The 26413-nt window shown below is 39.4% G+C and overlaps 1 protein-coding gene across 1 annotated transcript in view; it reads right to left on the bottom strand.

Moving 5' to 3' along the window:
• Window positions 1–24254, bottom strand: part of LIX1 (limb and CNS expressed 1) — an 89990-nt gene extending 65736 nt beyond the window's left edge. The window contains exons 1-2 of the mRNA XM_007942539.2: window positions 24173–24254; window positions 5616–5779 (exon numbers count right to left, since the gene is read on the bottom strand). Coding sequence (XP_007940730.1) covers window positions 5616–5779; window positions 24173–24254 — 246 coding nt within the window. The remainder of the gene's footprint in view (window positions 1–5615; window positions 5780–24172) is intronic.
• Window positions 24255–26413: the final 2159 nt, after the last annotated feature.

The following is a 26413-nucleotide window of genomic DNA, read 5'->3' as shown; positions in this document are numbered from 1 at the left end:
TGGGTTTCTGAGGTGGTATCACTACGGAAGTAGATTGCCCAACCTTCCTTCCGAGGAGTGGCTGGTGGGTTTGAACCACCAGCCTTCTGGTTAGCAGTCAAGTACCTTAGGCATTATACTACCAGAGCTCCCTGGTAAAGTGGAGGGTCAGCGAAAAAGAGGAAGACACTCAACAAGATGGATTGACACAGTGGCTGCAACAATGGGCTCAGGTATAGCAAGAATTGTGAGGATAGTGCAGGACCAGGCAGTGTTTTGTTCTGTTGTACATAGGGTTGCTATGAGTTGGAGCCAACTCGATGACACCTAACAACAACAACAACAATGTGGTACTCTTATATTACACTCCAAGGATTGCATCCCTTCTCCTATTTTGAGTGTGGTATGTGTCTTACTTTTTTCTTAATCAGAAATGCCAAAGATTGTCTTATTTATTTTTTCAAAGAAAGAGTTTTTGGTCTTGTTAACCAGGTTTGCCAGTTTTCCCCTCTATTCTATCAACTCCCCCAAAAGTTATTCTAAATATATGTTCAATCCAGGTTAAAAAAAAAAAAAAAAAACAACCCAGTGAAATCACTATAGACATGTAGTATATAAAAAGTCCCTTGATCTATCTTTTAAACAGAATGCTGTCCTTAAGTCCCTCAATTATAGGAATTCTGAAAAACTGTGTGATTCTTTTGTTATGAAGCGGCATTGAAATTGGTGGGCCCTTTCAACCTAAACTGTGTGCTTTTCTTTAGCTGAAAGGAAATCACTTCTATTATTTATTTCCTATCCTATATTTCTCTCCGTCCTAGAACTCTTACTAGGTTACCAACATTACCCCCACATTTCCTGTGCTTTTTCCATCTCTACTTTTTTCTCTGTATTTTAGATCCACTTTCTTTTCCAGATTACTAATTGGCTGTCACCTAGATGCACATGACTATTTTCCCACTTTTATTTATTTTATTTTTATAATTTGACTATTATATTTTAAGTTTTTGTTACCTGCTTGCTCCTTTTCTTCATAGCTACTTTAGAAATAAATATAATCTCAAATTTTTCTGATGATGTTTAGTCACCCTCATTTTTGTTCTCTACTGCTTGAATTTTGTCTGTTCTTTTGTTTCCTTGCTTTAGCCTTTTCTCATATGCTCTTGGTGCCCCTCAAATATTTGGTGATCTTTAGTCCACTGATATCCATAAACAAAGAAGTTGATTAGTTGAGGTGGCTGGCAAGACCTTCCTCTGTGTCTGAGTAGATCTGCTTCTCTAAGAGGTCTCCGCTGAATGGGAGGACTTCTGAGAGTTCTGTGTGAGCAGACCAAGGGTGTTGACCAGCAGGCATTACTTTAGAATGCTCAAGGATATACCTGCAGGTTTAAGTGGGTTGGGGAATCCCTTCCTCAATTGCTAGAATAAGGGAAGATCTGCTTTTCTTTCCCTTCTCTACTTCTCATCCTTGTCTTTTGTTTCTGGGGTTACATCAAGCTCTGTTCTGTGACTTCTATGCCCACACTCAAAGTTATTCCCATCAAGCAATTCACTTTTATTGCTGTTGTTGTTGTTATGTGCCATCAAGTCGGACAGACTCATAGCAACCCCTCCTTGGGTTGCCGAGGCAGTATCACTACGGAAGTAGATTGCCCAACTTTCCTTCCAAGGAGTGGCTGGTGGGTTTGAACTGCCAGTCTTCTGGTTAGCCGTCAAGTGCCTTAGGCACTATGCTACCAGAGCTCCCTCACTTTTATTAGTCAGGGTCAAAACCCACTGCTGACCATTGCTCACAGTAGGGGGAGGCAGGACCTTACTGACCTTACTGGGTGGGCTAGACCATTATGAAAGTTGTTCTTTAGTTACCCTTAAGATTGTTCCAGGTCCCCCTCCTGATCTTGGTATTTGTTCATCTGGAGTTTCTCTAGTACTTCTTTACCTTCACAGTACATTTCTCCTGTACATGTTTAGATTGTGTTATTTTTGCACCTAATAATTTCTTTTCATTTCCCTTTATCTCTCAGAATTATGCCAAAAGTTCAGCTCATTGGTGCACCCTGTTTTGTTTTCCAATTGTATTGTGAATTTACTTATTTTAAAATGTATCTGACATTTTAAAGCATTTTAGACTAGTGAGGAGATTGAGGAATGTGCTCAGTCTACCATGTTAATTGAATATTGAGATATTTTTTGGAATTTTACATTCTAAGAGCGGTTCAACTTGTTGATTCTGGCCCATTGTTTCAGGCTATTTGAGAACTGTTTGAATCCTGTGGTTCAGTCTTAGTTATCCTTCCCACCTTTAATTATGCTTAGATGTCTGGAAGCCACTGATGACAATTCAACTGGAACGTGTTTCTCCCTCAACTCTCCATAGACCTAAAACTTAGTTGAAGGCAAAGCTAATCTCTTATAACTTTTCTGTATTCCCAAACAGTGCTGAGCACAAGAGTAGAAACCATCTACATCCTTATTGAAGGCTACTCTTTCCACTTCTAAGGCCCTACTTACCCTCTAACCTTCTGTAATCTGACTTGCATCTCTTTCTCTCCACTGAAGTTAGTCTTCTGAAGGAAATCAAGGCCCTTGCATTCATCACAGGGCTTGGGCACTTTTCACAGAGTCTCTGTTCTGCAACTAATGCCAGCTCACTGCATGCTCACTCTTGGGATGTCATATTCTGTGATATACATAAATCTCTTCTTCTGGTTCTTTAGTTCTTACTGGTCAATTCTCAGGCTTTTTAGAGACATCCTTTTCCTTTTATTTTCACAAAATGACTGTTCCTAAGAGCACTCCTTTGTCTTCTCATTCCACACTTTTCTCCTGGACAGTGGTGCCTGTAGCTATGGCTTCTGGTATGTGAAAATGTACAGAAATGTAGAATTATAGCCCAGACCTCTCTCCTGAGCTTCAAGACCCATATTCAGTGCCTATTGTACATCTCTGCCTGGAGGGCTTCCAGGCACTCCACACTGTTACCATCTCCCACATACTTGCTCCTACTTCTCCTGTGTTCCTCACCCAGTGGCCAAAGGCAGAGCTGAAGCATCATCCGAATTCCTGTATCTAGTAAAATTCTTTTCCCTTTACCTCCTAAATGTATCGTGTATGCAGCTCAACTTCACGGGCACCTATTGTTCACCTTCCTGCTGGCCTCTTGGCAATCTGTATCATTTAGCTCTACACAATCTTCATACTGCTTCCAGAGTCATTTTTCTGAAACACATTTGATTACATCACTCCCTTGTTCAAAATCCTTCAGGGGTTCTTATTTTATTTAGTATAAGCCCTGTTTTCTTTGCCAGGCATGAAGATACCTTAAGGCATAAAGTAAATGCCTAACCATTGTTTCCCACGGTTTCTCTGCCACACACACTCACACACTTGTGCTCCCACAATTCTGGAAGGGCTTGTGGTTTCCTCTTGCTCTGTGTGTTTAAATACACCATTCCTTAAGCCTAGAATTTCTTCTCCCCCTTTTCCAACTGGCAAAGACCCTCAACTGCAAGTCTCAGCTCACCTTTGCTCTCCTCATGACTCCTTCTTTGACTTACCTCAGGCAGACATAGGTTTGTTAGTCTACTTACTAAATTATACCCAGTCCCTATATATTAAAAAAAAGGGTTTGAGGCAGTAGAAATTTATATCCTGTCATGTAACAGGATAAAATGAATGAGTGAGGCAACAAGTTCAGAGGAAGAGTAAAAGTATAAATATAAAATACCAGGTATTATGTTAGTCCTAAAAATTGTATGACATTAAGTACTGTATACTTATACAGCAAAGGACTACACTGAAACTTTGGCTTTGGCCTTTTTAGTTGTTAAAGCTAACAGAGAACTTGATTGTTTATGAGTTTCACAGTATCCATAGCTATAAATCAGGCATCTCTGCCAGTTACTGAAAATTGAGACATTGTTTACTGCATTAAAAGGATACTTACAAAGAACTCAGAAATTCCTTCCTTTGTGGTTTTATTGACCCTCTAATATGTATGTAATGACTGTTTTGTTTATTTTTCTTGTACACTGATTTCCTCAGGATAAGGATCATACTTGGCCCAATGCTTGACATTTTCTGGTCACTCATTGTCTATTTGTTGCACACACTAGGTAACTAGATGTTGATGATTAATGGGGGCAAATGTTTTTGTGAGAGTGGCTACATAACTAGAAATATATCATTATTTACACTTTATCATACAAACAAAATAAAGATTAAACCATTGGAAGAGTCTTTATAATAACTATAATATCAATACTTGGAATACCTACTATGCACCAGATGTTATGCTGAACACATTGTATGTATATCTCATGTGACTGCCAGTCAATCCATAGGTATTATTCCCCATTTCAAAGTTGAGGCAATCTAAAAGTTAAATAAGTTTTTCAAGAGAATGCAGTTAGTCAGAGGTAGAACTTGGGCTTAGCTCATGTGCCTGAATCCTAGCCCTGTGATTCTCAACACTTTGCTGTTGGCTTATGCTTTGGTTGTGTAGTAGATTTATTAGTATTTAATAACAAAGTTCATGAAAATAGAGACAGTCAGTATGAACACCAGTGTGTACCCTGATGAGCAAACTTTCCCACAGTCCTCGGTTCTATTAAGTTTTATTCCAGAATATTTTGAGGAAAAGAGCAGGAGTTATCTGGCAAATAAAAGGATGCTACAAAATTAATTTTCCATTAAAATGATCAGGTGACATCCTAATATAAAATTCCTCTATTTTTTAAAAAAAGAAAAATAAAAAAAGGAGCTCTAGTGGCTTAGTATCTAAGGCATTTGACTGCTAATCAGAAGGCTGGTGGGTTTGAACCACCAGCCACTCCTCAGGAGGGAGGTTGAGTAATCTGCTTCTGTAGTGATACTACTGCCTCAGAAACCCAAGGAGGGGATGCTATAAGTCTAAATCAATTCGATGGCAGTGAGTTTATTTTTTTAAAAAACAAAACTTCTACATAGGGAAAAGCACAGGAGTTAAAAGCAACAAAGGCAAATGCTATTACGTACACAATCCTGCAATAAGGTTGTTACAGTGTGGGGATGGCAGGAAAAGTCACAAACAGAATGTGTATGAATTGTTGAATGGAAAACTAATCTGCTCTGTAAACTTTCACTGAAATCACAATTAAAAAAAAAAAAAAAAAAGGCATTATATAAGCTGAATGTCTCATTTGTTTACTCCTGTAATTTCAGGATTCAGCACTTCCCCAGCCTTTAACAGACACTAAATATATATTTATTCAAGAGTAAGTAACTGGACCTGAGAAACCATTAGTGTTCAAAAAAAAAAAACAAAACAAAAAACAACTGAAACACCTGATTTTTTTTTAGTGTATTAATGAAATGTGGCACTACTTCTTTCACTATAACCAAGAAAACTTATAATGTTACAATTTTATAAAAAGGTTTACTCTATTTATTTATTTACTTGTTTCATTGTGATTTGGGTGAATTACAGAGCAAGTTCATTTTCCATTCAATCGTTTATACACATTTTGTTTTGTGACATTGATTGCAATCCCCACAATGTTACATTGTGGTCACCTTTTTCCTGCATCCTTCTTAAAAAGGGTTACTCTATTTTAACCCAATTCACTTTCACTGACAAATCAACTGTTTGTTCTTACCTGAAAGTTGCCAAAACAGCTTCCCCCTGGGAGGGTCACATAACTCACAAAGGGAGGTCCAGGGGATGGCAGTGACTCGTAGACCACAGTGCCTTCACTTGGGAAGGTAGCCCTCTGCTGCTGCTTGCTTTCCCAAAATTCCTGTAACATCGAGACAACATTCACTGAAAAAGACAAGAAAAACCATCAGTTAGTAAGAAGGGACACACCCTGGCAAAAACAAAACTGTATTCACAGGCTGGATTCTGTATCTTGTTAGTTCCAGTTTAAGCAGAATGGAAAATGTGTATGGCAGGGATGCCTGCAGTCATGAAAGAAACATATAATATTTTATCACACGTGTGTATTTCTTCATAAATAAGACTCAAGTAGTTTTGGCACACTAATTCTAACAACATTGCAGTATATTAAATTTACTTTATAAATTAGTTTTTAATATCAAATTAAAAAAAAAATCTCATCCTTCTTTGAAAATTTGCCTGAGTAAATTTTGTTCAGTGCTGTGATTATCCATGACCTCCTCTACTATTTCTGAGATTTAAACCTGCAGAGTGAAAGCCAAATTGGGATAAGCAATGTAATTTAATTGGGTTAAAATTTCTTAAATTTTAAGATTTAAGAGGAGAAAGGCAGAAAGATGAAAACATTTTCAATCTCCCTCTACCCCAACGTAAAGGAGAATGAAAGGCAATAGAGGAATAAGCAAGAGACTAGAAAAGTCATGAGTGAAACTAATAACATGGAGATCTTGTTAAGGACAAGGTCTGTTAGATGACTTCAGAAAACATAGTAATGTCTATAGCCATATGTTTTAGATTAAATGACCTGTGATAGCCTGCAGAAGTTCCAGATCAAATTAGGTTGGTTTGTTTATCCTGTACTGCAAATTGAATTGTGGACATTAACAAGGATAATACAATTGTAGAGTCAAAAGGGACTTTACAGGTCATGTAGGCAAAGCTCTGCCTAATGCAGGAATTTCTTGCATAGCACTCCTGACAGCTGCCCATCCGGCCTGGGCCAGAACACAGGAATGGACCTGGTTATTGGCACATCTTGAGGCAGCCCCCTTGAACTGCTAATGATTCTAACTGCGGAAAGGTTCTTCTTGGGACTGAGTTGAAATTTGCTTTCCTGTAAAGTGGAAACAGCAGATCTACTTCTCTTCTGTGGTACCTCCGAGATTTTATCCTCTTATCCACATGAGACCATATATTTGAAGGCAATGTAGGCCATCTGTTCTTGTAGGACAATCGGGTGCCTGGCATTTGCACCTGAACTCGTGAAATATTGAAAAAAAACAAAAACAAACGAACAAAATGGTTGCCATCAAGCTGCTCTGATCTATGGTGACACCATGTGTGTTAGAGTAGAATTGTGCACCATAGTGTTTTCAATGACTGATTTTTACAAAGCAGATTGCCAGGCTTTTCTTGTAAGGCACTCTGGTTGGACTTGAACCTCCAACTTTTCAGTTAACAGCTCAGTGCATCAACCATTTCCACCACACAGGAACTCCTTCGTGGGAATAGCACAAAGGTTTTCATTGAAGAACCATCTTTCTTTCAATTGTGTGGTCTCTGAGAATTGGGGAAGGGGGATTTGACAAAGAAATAGCCAAGCTATTTAGAGTCAAGGAGTCCCGGACTTCTGTTGTAAATGCTAGAAGACAACCTTCCCTTTTTTCACTATGGGTCCTGGGGCGTAGGTGTTAAGTGCGGCTTTGCCACAGGCAAAAGGAAACCTGGCTGAGAAGAAAGCTAACCCAGAAAAGACCAGTGATGAAAGATAGAGAAAACTGAGTTCCAATGACATAGTTTGAGCCCCAAATTATAGCTGCACCCAAATCCAGGATCCTTGATTAAATTTATGAGTTATCTGACCCAACACATCTGCTTTTTCCTTAAGTCATTTTGAAACAGTGTCTTTCACTTTCACATGAAAGTATACTCAGATATTTCTCATGCTCACCAAGTTCCAGATTAAATAGTCTTTGTTCTTTCAAACGTGTTTCATGTAAAATAGTGTTTATTCCCTTTGCTTTTCCCCTGGCAACATTAAAGGATAGTTTCAAAATGAGGGGCTTTAATATTTTTCAGGGAGTCAGAAGAGTCACAGAGTTTGACGTGGAGGTAAAAGCTTCACGTGATCTTCTTCTAAGCTGCACCTCCTCTCGAGGACACTGGTCAGCTTCAGAGTGTGTAGTTCAGGCAAATTCTCAAGGCTGCTAAGGAATTGGCTGCCTGTATATATATTTCAAAAAAAAAAAAAAAAAACTATAATATTTTAGTATTGAAGTGTTTTGGGAAAGAAACAGTAAAAAGCTAAGATGATCAGAGGGGATAAGGAACTCTGGTGGCACAGTGGGTAAGCCATTTGGCTGCTAACCAGAAGATCTGAGGTTCAAACCCACCAGTTGCTCCGTGGGAAGAAGATGAGGCATTCTACTTCTGTAAAGATTTACAGCCTTGGAAACTCTGTGGGGGTCGCTGTGATTTGGAGTTGACTTGATGGCAGTGAGTATCAGAGCAGATAACTGAATTAATCAGTGAAACACATGTTGATGTGGTCAAGTTGAGAACTGGTCCCTACAGAGCCTTTTCATTCATTCAAAAATATTGGAAACAATATTTTATACCCAGTGACGTACTCCCTCCCATCCCCAGAAAACAAGGATTTCTACTTGTGGTTGACCTGCAGAACTTAATGGAGGTGTCCTAAAGATTGAAGTCTGAAACCAAAGCCAGTGGCCTATTGCTCTGCTAATCAACAAGGGCCATTATCCTCCTATTTAAAATTCATTGTCACATTATGCTCAGCTGACAGCTGGGTAAGAAAATGGAGACCCATGATTATCTAGGTAGAATGAATACCAGAATTTTGGTGCATAAAGCTATTTGGATTTAAAGAGTTCAAAGGTATGTACTAAGAAAAATTTCTGCATGAACAAAAGCAACAGTTTTAAAATTTTTCATTCTGCAACATCAGACGATCTCTGTGGCCTTGAGTATGTCATCACCCCTAAAGAGCACAACATATGTACTTGCACACACACAATCCATCTTTCTTTCTCTATCTCCTCTTGTCAACTGGAAAACCAGATGAATGGAGTGCAGTGGGCAGAAGGCCAGCTTGCTGTTTGGAATTTCAAAGATCAGTATAGCAGAGGGTGTTTTTTTATGAATATATGTTCCTTCATTTTCTTGAAATAGCATAACTAGGCTCATGGACTATTTTAAAGAAAATGCAAGCAGAGGGTCAAGTGCCACTGAAGAAAACTAACCAAGTTTGAGGATGGGCCTCACAGCACATTTTCATCTCCAGCTGTAGTTGTGTCTTCAATGCTCAGCAGATGATTCTGCTTTCCAAGTTACTGCATAAACTTGGGCTACGAAGTGTGTAATACTCATCTCTACATCCAGACACCCATCTGTGCAAGCGCCTAACTCCATCTTAGCTCCTCTAGTCTCAAATGAATTTGTGCTGCTTCTCCTTAGCATTTTTCTATTAGTCATTCCCTCGATCTTTTACTCTTCGGTGTCTATTCTTTCCTCAATCCTTTCCAGTACTCATAAGCATGCTCAAGGCAATGAATGAATGAATCAATCAAATATATAAACTAAATGGAACACTCAACTTTAGCACTATTTCTGGTTACCATTTATTACAATTTTCCCATATAGCCATGATCCTGAAAAGAAATGACTATCTCTACTTTCTTAACCTCCCATTCAGTGTCAGATTACTCACAAAGCAAGGTAAGCACAGGCTTACTTGCGCTTATTTACAAATCTGTAATGAATGAACAATTTCATGTTTTTTCACCACATCAAAATTCTGCTTCTAAGTGTGGCTGGCATCTGTCTCTCTCCCAACCCCATAGCACGTTCCTACAGAATTGAAGCTTTCCTATAAAAAAAAACAAAAAACAAAAAACTCATTGCTGTCAAGTCAATTCCAACTCATAGTGACCACCATTGGGTTTCCAAGGTGGTAAATCTTTATGGAAGTAGATTGCCCCATCTTCCTTTCTCAGATCACCTGGTGGGTTTGAACTGCTAACCTTCTGGTTAGCGTGAAATGCCTTAGTTTCTGAGCTACCAAAGCTCCTAAAGCCTTCCTATAGAATTCAAATCGATAATCCCTGACAGGGATGGAGTACTCAGTAAGCAAAGGAAGCACGGGTTTACTTGTACTTACTTCCAAAGTGTAGTGAATACTTCCAAACTGTAGTGAACAGTTTCATGTGTTTTTCACCACATCTTAGATGTGATCCATGTCTTAACCATTTGTGCCACCCAGCGACTGACATGCTCTCTCTCTTCTCTCTCTCTTTATATATAATCACACTGGCTCTGTTTCTCTGGAAAACCCTAAGACAACATGTTTCTAATTTGAGACTGTCACTACACTGAATGTGAAGTCTGTGTTCATGTAAACAGGCATCCTGATGATCAATCTTCCACCAACACTTTCCTCTGGTTTAGAGCAATGTGGTAAATAGCCACCAACCGTGTGCCTCCAAAGAGGTTGTGACTGAGCCTGCCATTTTAGGCCTTTCTTTTAAATGAGAGACCACAAGAGGAAATGACCAAAGACTGATGAGGAGCTTGAAGCAGGTTCCTGGGCAGAGGGACATGCGGATAGGTTTGTCTGCCTGACTGTACCCTGAGTTCAGCCACCTCAGGGTCTGCAGTACATTATTTCTGGTTATGCATTGTCCCACCAAAGTTTATTAATAAAGTTCCTTTTGAAAATGCCTATTCTATCTCAATGGACACTAAAGGAAAAGGCCTTTACCCACAGTCAGGGCAAGATAAATTGGTCATCCAGAGTATCTAGACCCCACACATAAGGCTGGTGGTGAATCCTTAGCTGGACACCTAGCAAATACAGATAGGTAACAGTTTGGTGATTCAGGAGTCAGGACAAGCTGAGCTGAGCAGTCCTTCTGGTCCGGGTTTACCACTCACTGGTCATCTTTTGGCATTTCCTTTGTCAAGACAACTAATCTTTACCTGGTAAGATTATTATAAATAAATAGGATATCAAATGGCTGACGCTGGAGGTGTAAGAGGGAATAGGAGAGAGTGTTGTTGAGAGACCCTAGAATAGCATTATGAAATCCAGTTCCTTTTTGTGACTCCAATCTGCTTATAACATCTGAGAATACAGAAAGCAATTGATCCCTAATTGACTTTGCAGATCAAACTTCTTAATCCATTCTACTGCCTCAAATTGCTTTCTCAGACACAAGTGAAAGTCCACTTTAGCAGTTTGGGTATTTTGTGTATCAACATTACAATTTGTTATGTAGTGTATGTTGTTGTTGTTGTTGTTATGTGCCGTCGAGTCGGCCCTGACTCATAGCGACCCCTCCTTGGGTTTCTGAGGCAGTTATCACTACGGAAGTAGGATTGCCCAACCTTCTTTCGAGGAGTGGCTGGTGGGTTTGAACCGCCAGCCGTCTGGTTAGCAGTCAAGTGCTTTAGCCACTATGCTACCAGAGAGACATTAGTATGTCTGTGTTCTTCACTGTATTTTAGAATTTGAACAAACAGAGTTTTCAGGGTACATTTATATCCCCAAGCACACCTTTCATAAATGATGGTTTCATCTTCCTCTTTTCCAAGTATCCTTTCAGCTTATACTGTTCAGAACCAGGGTTTTCACAGAGGCAGCTGACTGATGGAGACACTAGGCATTATGGAGCACCTTAGCTCCCCATCCTTTGACCCACACCAGCAGAAATGTTCTATCTGTGTCAACCAGAATAGGCTCTTGTTCCCAAATACACTGTACTTATTTCTCGTCCATGCCTTCGTTCCTACTTTGAGTGTTGTTTCTGCCTGATCCTCCTCTCCATCCATCCCATGTACTCTCACTCTTCAGAGGAAATACCACCTCCTCCATCAAACTCACACACTCCAGCCCACATGGAACTCCTTTTTTCAAGCTTTTATGCCATTAGTGGCCCTGTGTTTTGGTGCTTAATCTCCTATAAACTATGTTAATATAATAGATGTGGTGCTTTTGGTTAAATTTACCAAGTCAGACTTGTCTGGACTTTCTTATGGCCAGAGGCATGAAATGACTTGTGGTAACAATTCTTTTTAGAGACTACAGTTTTCTGTTATTTAACTCTGTAGTAGGGTGTGCTGTCTTTCTTCAGAAGGTGGTAAGATCCTAGAGAACTGAGACTCTAATTTATTCTTCTCTGTAGTCTCCATGGTATCCTAAGCATGGCTATTTACTTAGAAGCAGTTGTTGAATTTACTTGGACTCTAAGAAAATGCAACATAATCTGGACAGTTTGAGTGCAATTAAATGAAAGTGTAGAAGATATGTGAAGTCAGTACAATTTGTGGAGAAATCAAGACCTCCTTTTGGAATAGAAGGTTTCATGTATGAACCACCATTAAGTCCCCAAGCATGGATGTGGTGGTGGCAGCCAAGCCCTATCTACAAATGGTGAGGTAGATGAGGAAAGAAGCCTGATCTGAGTAGACAACATAATTGCTGGGCACTTCCTGGCATGGGTTTTACCTTCACAATAACTAGGACTTACTGAAACCCTGGATGGGGAGGTCTTAGAGCACCAATTCTAATCAGTTTTTGTTGACTGCCTGGAGTACTCTCTGTTGAAAAGGATTGGAAGGTAGTTTCTGGGATCCGTGAAACAGAACATCATAATGAACCAGGAGTGTGGCCAGGTGCGGTATATATGTCAGCCCTGATCTTGATAATACAGAGTAATGAGGAAGTTCAAGACAGGCCTCTGCCTACAAAGGTTTACAATTTGATTGGAAAAATAATATATTCACAATATAATTAGTAGATAAATATTAGAGTGCTAAATTATAGAACAGAGATAATTTGAAAGTAATATTTAAAACTTAAAAATTCATGGCATAGTTATAAAATTCATGCAAGAGGAAAAGTAGATGAGTGTGGGCTGAAAAGATTGAGAAAAAGAAAATCTGTGTTTAAAGAGTGCCTTTGTGATCTACCTGAGAGGAATGAGGTTTAGACAGGGTAATGGAGGGAACTGTGCTCCCAAAGGATTTGGGGGTGGCATTTGACAAGAAGAGTAAGAAAAACAGTTATGCCTGAGTTGAGTAACAGAAAGTACGCCATAAGTAAAGACATAAGCGATTCAATCAAAGATAAGGTAGAGGGTTTGGTTTGTCTTAATAACTGGAAATGAACCTCATCCTTTTGGTAGCCCAACTTTACCCAGGTGGGAAAGAAAGGCAGGAGAACAGAGTCCCTAGTCCTAGCCCAAGACGTCATGCTGCCTATGGTGGCTCCATCCATGTACAGATGGCAGCGTGAGGAGGAAAAGTCCCAGTCACTTGGAGAGAAGGTGTGGTTGCTCTTGTGCATCTGTGTGAGTCCAAGGCAGAATTTTTTTTTGATGGGGAAGAGCCTGGGCAGAAAATCCATGGAAAGTGGATAACTGATAAGTGAGCAAGAGATCTCTCCTTCTGCAACCTGGAAAAGAGTATGAAGTCTCTTCAGAAAAGAATATCAACTAGGCACTCAGAGGCATTTTATTCTAAATATTTAGAACTTGTACATATTGTCATATTTTAATTTTTCCAGGTTGAATACTACGGACATGCTAATAGGGACACTAATCTGCTTTCCTGTGGAAAGTCAGAGATGTAGAGAATTTAAATGCCCATAAATTATAGAGTATATTATAGAAGAAGCTTCAAAATACAGGCACTAATTTCCACCTAATAAAATGATTACTGCATCTTGTCTCTACGTATTTTACAAAAAGGCAGGCCACTAACTTGGTGGTTAAAAGCCTGCACTGTGGAGCCAGACTACCTGAGCTGAATCCTGTCTATCATTCATCAGCTGCAAAATATTTAACCTCTTTATGCCTCAGTTTCCTCATTTGTAAAATGCAATACATTTATCATCCAATCCAGTCCAGTTCAGTTGCCATCGAGTCAACTCACCTATATCATAGGGTCGCTATAAGGCTTGAAATGAAGTATGTTCAGAATAGGGCTTCACACACAGTAAGCACTAGAGTGGTAGCTATTATTTGTGGTTGGGGTGATGAAAGAAGAAAGAAAAAGGCATGATTATATGTTTGTATACAGCATCTTTGAAACTAACTGTTCATGGATTGGAAAACATATCATTAAATATTCTAAAAATAGTCTGCAATTCTGAAAATTCTCTAGTTGAACACATTGTGGTCTTTAATTTATTTTCGATATTTGTGAAGAGTTCAGAAATGGAAACGAGAGCTCACTTGATATCATTCACTGGTAAAGTCAAAGCTTCATAATAGCCACAAAATAAATGGTTGAAATTCTACATATCTCAAAAATGGAAAACATGATGATGAAATCATTTTGATTCTCCTGGAATACAGGTTTCTGGCTTCATGGAATTGGGGTGACCCATTCCCCTTTAAGAGCTCTGGTAGCAGAGTGGTTAAAGCATTCAGCTGCTAAGCAAAAGGTCAATGGTTCAATCTCATCAACCACTCTGCTGGAGAAAGATGAGGCAATTTGCTTTGACAGCCTTGGAAAACCTATGGAGCAGTTCTACTCTGTCTAAAGGGTTGCTATAACTCAGATGGACTCAATGGCAGTGAGAGGGTTTTATCCATCCTTAGTGGTCCTTTTGAACCTCAAAGGAACTTGTTCATACAAGAGCTTAGTAAGTAGCTAAGCAGAGATGTTTGGCTTTAGGCATGGGTTCTTTTGCAAAATTATCTATGTGAAGCCAGCTTCTAGAAGCAGGAACTCCAGGGTCTGACAAGAGGCTGTTTTAAGATGTATGACAGGTTCTTGGTGACTGTTTCTGTAACCTTTCCTGCTCTTTGATGCTAACTTTAGATAAATTAACATAACAATGACCCATATAGCGGGCTTTCACTGCTCCCTTCTTGCAAGACCTTACCAAGATGACCAAGTGATACTGCCCAATTCCAGTTGTATCTACTGTGAATAAATATATTCTGTTACACTCTTTTTGGTGTTTCTCTAAGCATTTAAGTTTTTAACTATGGGCTTTTGCCTCAATCGTTCACTTTCTAATGGATGCTAACCTTTAGCATTAACTACAAAAAGAGGAACCAACTTTTATTTCAAATTAGTGGTTAATGACTGCTTGTGCTTCAGGAAAGAAGAAACAACGTAATTCATTGCTCAGTTCAATTGCTTAACATAAGATAAGCTCTGCTTAGAATTCTGACAGTCATTTTCCTACAAAAAGGGATCATAAAAGTCCATTATCTATCTATCTATCTATCTATAAATGGAAACAGCCAATTTCTTTATGCCTTTCATAAGGAAAAATATTATCTCTGTACACTCTCCCTTGCCAAAAAATTAAAGGCAAATTTGAAAGGTAATCATTTAGAAATAAATCGTTAGGAGGCTTTCAAGATGAATAACATATTTTCAAACTGAGTTTCTGCCTCTGAACAGATGAATTTATGTTATGCAATATTTTAATGTAAATTTTAATTAAATTAGCCTCAGCAGGTGATATTTTAAAATAAATTTAATTAGTATTTTCTATTTTAGCAATTCATTCATGGACAACTTGCTCTTACCAATGTGATTTCTCAGCTTTGTTAAGGATAAGCATGAAAAAGATCCTCAAATAGTTTAAGGGGCAAGCTCAAGATGTGATGCCGATTCACAGTTCATTCAAAATAGGTTGTAAGCCATGTAAGGTGCAACAGTTGATCTCTCCCCATCCGAAGAAAATAAGAGTGATGATAATCAAAGACACACGGAAACACGTAATCCAAAGGGCTAATGGACCATGTGAACCTCAGCATCCTCAACACTGAGACCAGAAGAGCTAGATGGTGCCCACCTACCACTGTTGACCACTTTGAAAGGGATCATAGTAGCAGATTCTAGATAGAGTGGGAGAAAAATGTGGAACAAAGTTCAAAATCATAAAAAATACTAGTCTTACTGATCTGATAGAGACTGGTGGAAACACAGACTGGGGTCCTTAGTCACACTTCAAGCCTAGAACTGTTGCTCAATTTTCAGCCAAACACTAGACAGGCCTGAAAGGTGAACACTAATACCAATGAGGTATGCGTTTCTTAGAACAATGAACCATGCAAGATCAAAAGGGCAGCATTTGCCCCTGGGTAAAGCTAAGAAGGCAGGAAGGGATAGGCAAGAAGGATGGATGGAAATGGGAAACACAGGGAAGAAGTGGGAAGAGTGATGTTACATTTGTTGTTGTTGTTATGCACTGTGGAGTCGGCCACGACCTCTCCTTGGGTTTCCGAGGTGGTATCACTACGGAAGTAGATTGCCCAACCTTCCTTCTGAGGAGTGGCTGGTGGGTTTCAACTGCCAGACTTCTGGTTAGCAGTGAAGTGCCTTAGGCACTATGCCACCAGAGCTCCGGTACAGATCTTGGGCCCCTTTGTCTTTTGTGTAAACACTCAAAGGTAGCCACAGCCACACAGCAGGATGAGACAGCTTGGAGTCTTGCTTTGTTCCCAGCACAAGCAGAACTTTCCCTTAGTAAAAACTTTCCTTTAGTTGAAAAAAAAAAAAAAAATCTGAGTCAGGGCCTCCCTCCTTCAGCAGCTGGAAAGCTCCGTTGTGTTTATTCTTTTGTTTGCTTTCCCTTTTCTTCTTTTACTGCTGCTCCCCACTGTGAATACTTTCCTGAGGAAATGATGATCCTTTAGGTGGTTTTACAAAGTTAACCTCTCAGGAAATTCTCCAAAACATGGGAAAATGATATATTTTTGTTTGTTTGTTCGTTTAATTTTCATCTTTTAGAATTTAAACTTGCGGAACTGTGGATCAGTTGGGGGAGAAATTTAAATAACAATTTAACAGTATATTTGGGAGCACAGGGTAATTATTTTAAAAGGAGAGCAGGAGAGAGAGAAAAGAATATGGTGGAGAAAGAGGAAATCATAAAGGCAAAAATAAAAAGTCATTAAGTATACCAGAATTAAAGTAGCATTGTGCCTGAATTCACATGTGTGGTTTATATATCCGACCTATGGGTAGCACATGCCAGATAACATCATCCAATCACAAATGTCACATAAAATAAAAACGATGTAACTTAGCTAACCAATAAGGAAGTATATATGTTCTACTGGGCATTGGTGTTGCACTGTATCAAGACACTTTGTAGGACCATTGATTTTAGGCAACCAGCCAAGGATAAGTCACTGGTTGCTTTGCTGACCAGTTCTGTTTAGTTAAAATGGTCAAATCTATGCAAATGTGGCTTTCGGTTTATAATGTATCTTCTCTGGGAGTAATCATTATGTGAAAGCTTTTGACAACACAGCTATCTAACCGGGGCCTATGTACAAAGTGTTAAAGAGTATGTTGCACACTGTGGAAACCCACAATTAAGGGTGGATGCATGAAAGGATCAGCAATCTAAGCCACCGTGCCAAAGTGGCATACAGGCTGATTCTGGACTGCTGTGACAGGGCCAACTCCAGACAACACTCTGGGGAGTGGCTATGTTTATCTTCAGAGCCCCTTCTTCCTCAATCTGTTTCATCTGGCTGTCAACTTAACCCTGCATATAATTAGCCTGGAATTAAGGTGTCAGTGGATGATAACTTAAAATGGTCCCAGCACAGTTTATTTCATCATAAAGGAGAACATCTGACAAAGGAAAATCCTCCCCACTATTTGTAAATAAGAAAGTCAACCAATTCGACATTCAAAATATATTTTAAAAAAATCTGTTGTGCACCTGCTAGGTGCCTAGCCCTGTGGGAGGCAACTTGGGTGTTACAGAGAAGTACTCTGCCCTCTGGGGACTTACAACTTAGGTGCTAATGAAAAGACATTGGCGAAGACAAGAGAGAGAAATGTAAACCAAATAGTATAGACCATAAGTGGCAAAGGAGTGGTGACTAAATAATGGGTTCCCACAGCTGTTGTCTACTAAGATGAGATCAAAACGGGGATCAACTGATCATCATTCTAACTGGGGTTAAAAAAAAAAAAGGCAAAACCATAATTCAAACAACATTTTGTGGAGATCGGAGAGAGAATACAAAGAACTTCAGGGAGTGAAATAATTGTCTGTTTTGTTAATATTAAGCTTTCAATAGGATTCTTTTATTTTCTTTTTCCTTTTTAAATAGGATGTTTTAACTACCTTGACAAACAAAACTTACATGGGCATTTGAACATGGAGGAAAAGAAATGAGAGTCTTTGGAGTTAAAACTTCAATATGAACTGTATTAAATAAAGAAGATTCTTTTATGAAAAGCTTCTAAAGTTGTCTTACATTTCTTAAATCAATCTGTAGCACATAATCAGGAAAACCGTATCATTTAAACAGAAAAATCATAACTTAGAAATTCACCCTGATACAGCTGTAACCTATTATGGGCTGTAACTTAACACATGAGTTTCAGAAGTTGTTAAAATTGAGTTCAGGTTAACAGATGCATGTGAAAGCTGGACAATGAATGTGGAAGACCAAAGAAGAATTGATGCCTTCAAATTATGATGTTGGTGAGGGGTATTGAATATGCCAGAAAAATGTGGAAGGAAGACAGGGCAATCTACTTCCATAAAGATTCCACTTTTACTTTTGTAAACATTTACTGCCTCGGAAACCCTATGGAAACCAGGTATCAGAATCGACTTGATGGCAGTGGGTTTAGTTTTGGTTTGGCCAGACGACTGAACAAATCTGTCTGGGACTAAGTATGGCCAGAAAGCTCCTTAGAAGTGAGGGTGGTGAGACTTCATCTCTTGTACTTTTGGCATGCCATCAGGAGGGACCAGTCCCTGGAGAGGGACAACATGCTTGGTGAAATAGAGGGTCAGAGGAAGAGAGGAAGATCCTCTATGAGAGGAACTGACACAGTGGCTGCAACAATGGGCTCAAACGTAGCAATGACTGTGAGGATGGTGCAGGACTGGGCAGTGCTTTGTTCTGCTGTGCTTGGCAATTCCATGGCACCTGCCAACAACAGAGTGACATGAGGCAGCAGGCCGTCAAGAAGTACCAGATTGCACCAAAGGATGGATGTCTATCATGTTTTATTTTAATTTATTAAATCTTATTTATCTATAAGAAAGAAATATATTAGGACAGATATGGCCATCAAAAGATCAAAAGTCACCCCCCCTTTTCTTTTCCATTTTGAAAAAATTTCCCCTGGGGCTGAGATATTTAGTATTTAAACTCTGCCAAATGTAAATTTACTGGGGGAAAAAAAAAAAGAAAGAAAGAAAGAAACAGAGAACAGCTTTTAGGTCACTGATAGCAGACCAGAAATCCGAATTTTTTTAGTACAAATAAAAATAATGCATCCTGTAATGAATAAAGTAAAATTAGCATTTGAATAGGTTTCAGAAAGGACATCCCATAGTTTAGGTGCTAAAATTTTCAGAGTTCAAATTATTGTAATTAAGATACAATTCACTGTTCTAAAATGTGCTAGTAAGCAGTAGGGTGGTTTTTTTTTCAGGCACATTCTTTGTGATGGTATGCAATTCAATATGTGTAGGAATTTTACTGCATGAATATCTTCATCCTTTATATCCTACTCCATTCCTTTCTTTGAAATGCAAAAACTGTAAATGTATCATCAAATTTATAGATTTCAAATATCTACACTCAACAACATGGAATAGAGAAAACACTTGGCTCTTGAGGGGTTTTGGTCTCTCATGTTGCATGTGGCCTGGCTCATAATTACTAAGATGTTTTTAATAGCTCTACAGTCTGTCCCAATTTTTCTAAAGGGTAAAAATGTACTTTTCTTTGAAGTAAAGTATTCACCTATCTGATATAAATAAAACCTTTCATGCAGGAAACTGTTTACCCAAATGGAAGGGTTAATGTACCACAAATATGTAAAAAATGTACTTCCAACTGTGCCATGTTTAGTAAAGATTCTATCTTATTTTTTCATTATAAAATTTAAAGAAAAATCTTGGTGAAATCTAACATATAACTTTATAGGTCAATCCTAGATAACTAGTACATTCTCATGGCTATAATGACAATTGGGAGCTGTGGTAGCATAGTGCCTAAGGCACTTGACTGCTAACCAGAAGGCTGGCGGTTCAAACCCACCAGCCACTCCTCGGAAAGAAGATGGAGCAATCTACTTCCGTGTGATACTGCCCTGGAAACTCAAGGAGGGGTCACTATGAGTCGGGTCCGACTCGAAGGCACATAACAACAACAACCACATAATGACAATTAAATTAACTATTAAGCAATCTGTTTGCCTTGGTTTTGGCCTTCAGTCAGTGAAGTGGTTGCTCTGCATAGCCATTATTGACATTCACAAACCTTGCATTTTGCCTGAGTTGGTAATTGGATTCTTGCTGAATCCAGCAGTAATCATCTCTAACTTAGATATCAAGAAGTATACCTCCAAGAGATATCAATATAAACTTTTCCACGATGCAACATAAGACCATAAACTTCCAGAACTAATCTAGGATCACCATTAACGCCAATGGTTCCCTATTGCCTGCACTTCAGTGTGACCCTTCCTGATCTGGCTCCTACCTGCATTCTCAGCCTGGTCTCTACCTCCTCCAATGTGTCATTCTTGTATTGCCCAATCTGTCTTTGGACAAGTATTCCCCTCTTCTCAAACATGTCTTTCCCCTCTCCACGCTCCTCTCACACTCCTCATCATTCTTTATGGCCTACCCTGCTCAGATGCGAGTATTCAGTGGGTTTCATCCATACTCCCGAGAGTTCATTTCTCTCTGCCTTCTGTTTCCCCAACAGATAGAGCTCTTAAATGAAATGTCAATGTAGCACTTCTGAGAGGCAATGAATGTCTTGTAATGGATACGGGGAGGAGTTAGAAGACAAATTTGAATCCTGGTTCTATCATTTACTAGCTCTGTGGCATTGGGCAAGTCACTTTCACCTCTGTGAACCTCAGTTTTCTCACTTGAAAATAACAATTTCACCTACATTACTGGCTTGCTGTGAAGAAGCATTATGAAGACTCATCATCCTCACATTACTATTAAACAGATGAAAGAAGAGCACAAAGTTGGCAGACAAGCTTATTATGTTCTTGTAATTTCTGAAGCTGGGGGCAGTGGTTGTTCAGTGGTAGAATGCTTGCCTTCCATGTGGAAGACCCAAGTTCAATTTTTTAAAAAAATTTTTATTGTTATTTGGGTGAAAGTTTACAGAGCAAATTCTTTCCATACAGCAGCTCATATGCATTTTGTCTCATGACTTTGACTGTAATTTCCCACAATGCAACAGCACCTCTCCTACTTCCTCCCCGTGGTTACCTCTTCCCTGTGTCCTTCTCTCCCGAGTTCAATTTTTGAGTAGCATGTTTCAATGCTCAGCCACCACCCGTTGGTCAGTGGAAGCTTGCGTGTTGCTATGATGCTGAATACGTTTCAGCAGAGCTTCCAGACTAAGATGGACTAAAAAGAAAGATGAGGCCATCTACTTTCTAAAATGAACCAATGAAAACTACAGATCACAACAGTACAATCCACAACTGATAATGGGGCTGGGGCAGGATCAGACAGAGTTTTGTTCTGTTGTGCATAATAGGATCACCATGAGTCAGGGGCTACTCGTCAGTACTTAACTACAAGAGTTTGAGGAGTTAGCCCTCAGATTAGTAGCTGAAAGTGCAGCCATCTTGAAGTCATGTGGTGATTTCTTTTGCGAAAGCACACAAGGAACTGTCAAACAGTGGCAAACAAATAGTCAACTCACATTCTCTCAAAAGAGCTGACAAGGGCTGCTTTTAGGATAGCTCACAATCCTTGGCTGTGACTCACGAATTGAAAAGAAATTAAGTATTATGCAAAGCCAAGATGGAAGGCAACATGGAGCGATGCTGTAATTTCACAGCAATGGGTCTATGTCTGCGAGTGTTGAGGCACCTTTGCTACTCAAATGGCTGCAGTGACGAGACACTTCTGTGGAACAGCCAAGTGTCAACTTAGATGAGCAAACTGCAAATTGAGAGCCCACCTTAACTAAAATTTCCTTCTATTATTTTTCATTTGAAATGTGAAATAGGGAAAAGGAGGGAAAAATTGTTATGGAATTCATTTCCTTCCAGGAGAGAAAATAAAAAACACATCACAACTATTACCAGATGAACACCTCGCCTAAAATGAATGACAGATTCAATGCATTGCAAAATGCTGTTTGCAGGGCCTCCCTGACTGAGAAAAGCATTCGAATTTTATTTCTTTAAATGAATCTAACTATTCCCAGGTGCATCTGTTTCAGACCAGAAATCGCTCTGGGTGCTTTTCCTACCCACTGGAAAAGAAAATTCACTTTACTGTTGCTTATTTTAAAACAAATCAAAAGACAACTGAGGCAACAAATTAATTGAGTGATCATTTGCACTCCCTGCATTATATGTGTCCAAAGAGTAAAGAGAGAAGAAAAAAAAAAAAAATCTTTGCACTTTTAGAAAAGAAATTTAGGAAAAACACTAAAAGTCGTATTTGAACTTCGTTTCTTTGTTCAGCTGTGCTGGGTTTTAAAAACCCAGGGATCGGCTTTCTGTCGCTCCGGAAAGCAAGGTAGCAATTTTTCTCAAGGAATTGGCAGTAAAGTGCTCAAGTGCTCACTCCTTCCTTTCTGGCAGGAAGATTGGGCTGAGGGAGAGGGAGGAGCTAAGAGTGACTACAGCCAGAGGCTGCAGCTCAGAACCTGGATTCAAGGCTGGTGGCAGCTTCTTACAGGCTACCAACAGGAATGTGGAGGCAGCAACCTACCGGTGCCGAAGAAAAAGGGCACATGCGTGCCAAACTCTGGCACGTGCACTGTAGGTTGCCAAAGCATGGCATAGCCCCCAGACAAATTTTTGATATCGAGCCCCAGAAAGTAAGCAAGCTCGTTCCCACTTATTCCATGATGATAGTTGAGTAGTAAGATATTTTTACAAGTTATGAAACCGCCGGTGCAGAAATTTGTCATTTGGCTTACATTCATTCAGTCATTTTTCAGATTAGAGAAAGTCAGAAGGAGACCATCAGCCGTTTAATAGGCACACCTCTTAAGCCGTCTAAGCAGTTGACGGAGCGGCAGCGTGGTCTAGGGTAAGCAGGCGATTGTTGGTTGGTATTTCATATAAACGAGTTCCTGAAAAGGTCTGGATGACAGAACTTAATGCATGTTTTATTTTAGCTTTTTTTCTATTCTTTTCTCTCTTCTAAACTTCCACTATCCAAACCCTCAGCCTTGGTGCTATACAATTTATTCAAAGCTTTGGGCAGCGCAAGAGCGCTTTTACTTCAGCGCTATTGTAGGGGGGAGACATTCTTTCCTTCCCGCTCCACTTAAAGAAACATACCAAGCCTGAATAGTCTCCGCTAGACTAGGGGAGGGAATGCTTTTTATTAGTTCTGGAATAGCTATTGACAAACACTTGAAGACAATATTAAAAAACAAAGAGAAAGAGAGAGAGAGAGGAAGGGGAAAAAGAGAAAATAGCAGATTAGTTGCAATTTAATTGCAACTAATTAAATTAATTAATTTAATTTCTAAGGGGAAAATATTATAGTATAAAATGGTCTAACATTTCTGTCTTTTCATCACATATATGAGAAAAGGACAATTGGAAAGTAACATTATTCAGCAACCAGAAGGAAAAAATCCAAACCTTTGTTGCTTTGATGGAGACAAAAATTTACATACCTGTACTATTCACAAAGAGGAGAGCTGTAACCTACTGAAATTAAAAAACAAAACAACCCACCTTCCATATGCATGCTACCTTTTGGGCAGTTCCAGAGCAAAGCTCTCTTTCAGAAGCCCTTTGTAATATGAAACCCACTGCAGATAAGATACAATGAGAAGATAGTCCGTTCTGCAGCAGCAGGAAATCAAATTGGTTCCAGAAACGAAGTTACATGACAAATGGTTTAATAGCATTGCTGGAATTGGAAAGCTTGATTGAATTATTTTTTCATAATTATTTTAAAAAATTGAAGTGACTTTCCACAGTCATGTGGATTTTTGGGGACTGTTGCAGAGATGGGAGGCATCTCATTTTAGTGACTTTTTCACTAAAGTGTTATAATTTGTTGTCAGAATTTAAGAGCTCAGTGGCCATTTATTTTGGACATTTTGCCTGCAACAGAAAAGTTCAGACAAATACAACTCTTAGTTTAATACAATTAATATGTTTTTGTGGAGGATTAAGCAAGTTAACAAATATAGGTATATTTTATTATCATGTCCAAGTCATTTTTAGTTCAAATATCAGTACCAACCATTCTTGCCTTACTTAGAAAGCATCTGGAAAAGTTCCGTAAGTCTTATGCAAGTCTTAGAGTTTAGAAGGAGAGACTTCTAAACGTTTACCAAGACATACCACTGACAAAATAACCGGACGACTAATGCCTGTAGGTGAAATGAAATCATTCTTCTGACTTTAGTCAGGAACAAGTTAAATAGCACTTAGACCACAGCACACGACTACAGAGATTTAAGGGAAATTGTACTCAAATAGGATGTGACTGGACGTTTAGGACTATTTTCTAAAAAGTCAAAAAACTTTTTCCCCTTCAGTACTTACAGTCTTTGAAGACCAGCGCCGGGTCTCTGTGAGGCAGGGCTTGAGCAATGATATGTCTCAGGGATTCCAAGGTTCTGTCCATCTTGGGTCTGCCTTTGCGCGCCTCCTGCACAGAGTGTCCTCATGCCTAAATTCTTGCAGTCCTGGACTGAATTTGTGCAGCTCATTGATGCACTGGATTACCAAAGAATCCCTTTTAACATCTGCCAATCAGACATTTCCCAGAATCTAAAGACCCCTCAGGGGGCCCTCCTCCCAGGCTCACTTATCTTTGTTGTATGCTGAGCTAATTAGCTTAAAGGCTGGCTGACAGGCGGGTTCCCATTGCTTCCTTCTGTTAAACACACCCACCTACAGGCTGGCTGGGGAAGCTAGCTAATCAGGGGAACAGTGTTCCTCTCCAACCCGATTTTGCCTGAATGGTGTGCAGCTTTTTGACTTGGGTATTTCTTTAGGGCCTCTACCTTCACTGTGCTGTCCCCAGGAATATGAAATCAAGAAAGATATTTCTCAAGGAAATTTTCTGAACAACGAAGGGAGAAAGCCCTTGGGACTTCCAGATGTGAAGCAGTGAAATCTGAATTCTCTTTTGGTGAAGGAGCGCTATAATGTTACAGATATAGCCAGACATCAGGTTATGCTTCCTACCTAAATTTAGGAACTTCTCTCTTGAAGCCAAATTCTTTTTTTCCTTTCACCCAAATTATACCCATTTCTGGGGGACTGTCTTACAGCTTGCCTGGGAACATTTGTTTCCCTATTTACCCTTCAAGCCAAATTATTCCCAAAGATGACTTTAATTAAGTCTGATAACATGTGTTTCTTTTCAAGATGATAAGTCTTTCTCTTAAAAATTTCAGAATACCAGCCAAACCAAACCTACTGTCATGGAGTTGATTCTGACTCATAGCGATCCCCACTGGGTTTCCAAGGTGGTAAATCTTTACGGAAGTAGATTGCCTCCTTTTCCTTCTGCAGAGTGGCTGCTGGCTTTGAACCGCCAACCTTCTGGTTAGCAGTCAAATGCCTTAGGCACTGCACCAACATATTTTCAAAGTACAGGCAGTTATTAAAAGATTCTAAGAAAATGGGGATTATTTTTCTACCTGTAGTCAGTACCATCCATAAAAATTGGATAAGTAATTTTTCTTTAGAAGATATAATAAGTCATAGGGTTCTACTGCAGTGATAAGGATTCATAGCAGATATAAAAAACTGTTTTTAATGGTTGTAACCTATGTTCCTAAGATTGTAACCTCACAACCTAAGGAGCTCTGGTGGCATGATAGGTAAGGCATTTGGCTGCTAACCAGAAGATTGGTGGCTCAAACCCACCAGCTGCTCTGTGGGAAGAAAACTCAGTGGGGGTCACTATGAGTTGGAATAGACTCATTGGCAGTGGGTTTGTTTTTAGTTCGGTTTAACCTGTGTTAGTTACTGAAGGGTTGTTGAAGTCTTCTGTACTTTCATTTAAAATATTTTTCCAGGGTAGGCAGAAGAGATGGCTTTCAAATGTTCCTTCCAACTTTTAGCTTTCATAATTATAGTATGTTTTATGATGATTTGAACCAGTCTGATAAAAATAAAAATATCCTTCATGTGATTAGCTTCATGAGCTAGTTGATGGAAGGGTAGGCTTAACAAAAGGAATTAAGTTGTAATAATAATGTGTGTTTTAATGACTATCACTTAGCAAATACCTACTGAGATTACATACCACACAGGTACATACACAGGGCTACTTCAGAGTACAGAGATATTGTTGTAAAAAAAAGAAATTGAGAGAAGTACCATATTGTGTTAAGGCACTTATTTAGGGTCCTGAAGTGCACTTTACAATACTATGGGCTGTGTAGTTGTTGTTTTTAGAAGTCGTTGAGTCAGTTCCGACTCATAGTGACCGTATGTATGACAGAAGGAAACACTGCCTGGTCCTGTGCCATTCTCACAGTCATTGGTATATTTGAACCTATTATTGCAGCCTGCAAAAACGGCAAGGAGGCCACATGTTCTGACCTCCTGTAATCCCACGAGAGGAAGACAGGATTACCAGCAGTAATCCAAGGCCTATTCCTACAAGGCCAGACATGCTGCCTCCCTCCAGCCCTTTCACCAACCGTTCCTCCCAAAGCACCCACCACCTCTCCTCTGGGTTCAATAATTCACTGCAGTGGCCACACAGAGCTCACAGATTACGGGGTTTATTAGGGAAGCACCAGGCTACAACTCAAGTTCAAGAAA

This window comes from Orycteropus afer, unplaced genomic scaffold (assembly GCF_000298275.1).
Source record: "Orycteropus afer afer isolate SDZICR_OR568_19922 unplaced genomic scaffold, OryAfe1.0 scaffold00093, whole genome shotgun sequence".
In the NCBI taxonomy this organism is placed as follows: Eukaryota; Metazoa; Chordata; class Mammalia; order Tubulidentata; family Orycteropodidae; genus Orycteropus; species Orycteropus afer.
The sequence above is the reverse complement of the archived record's forward strand: the minus strand, read 5'-3'. Positions and strand labels throughout refer to the sequence as shown.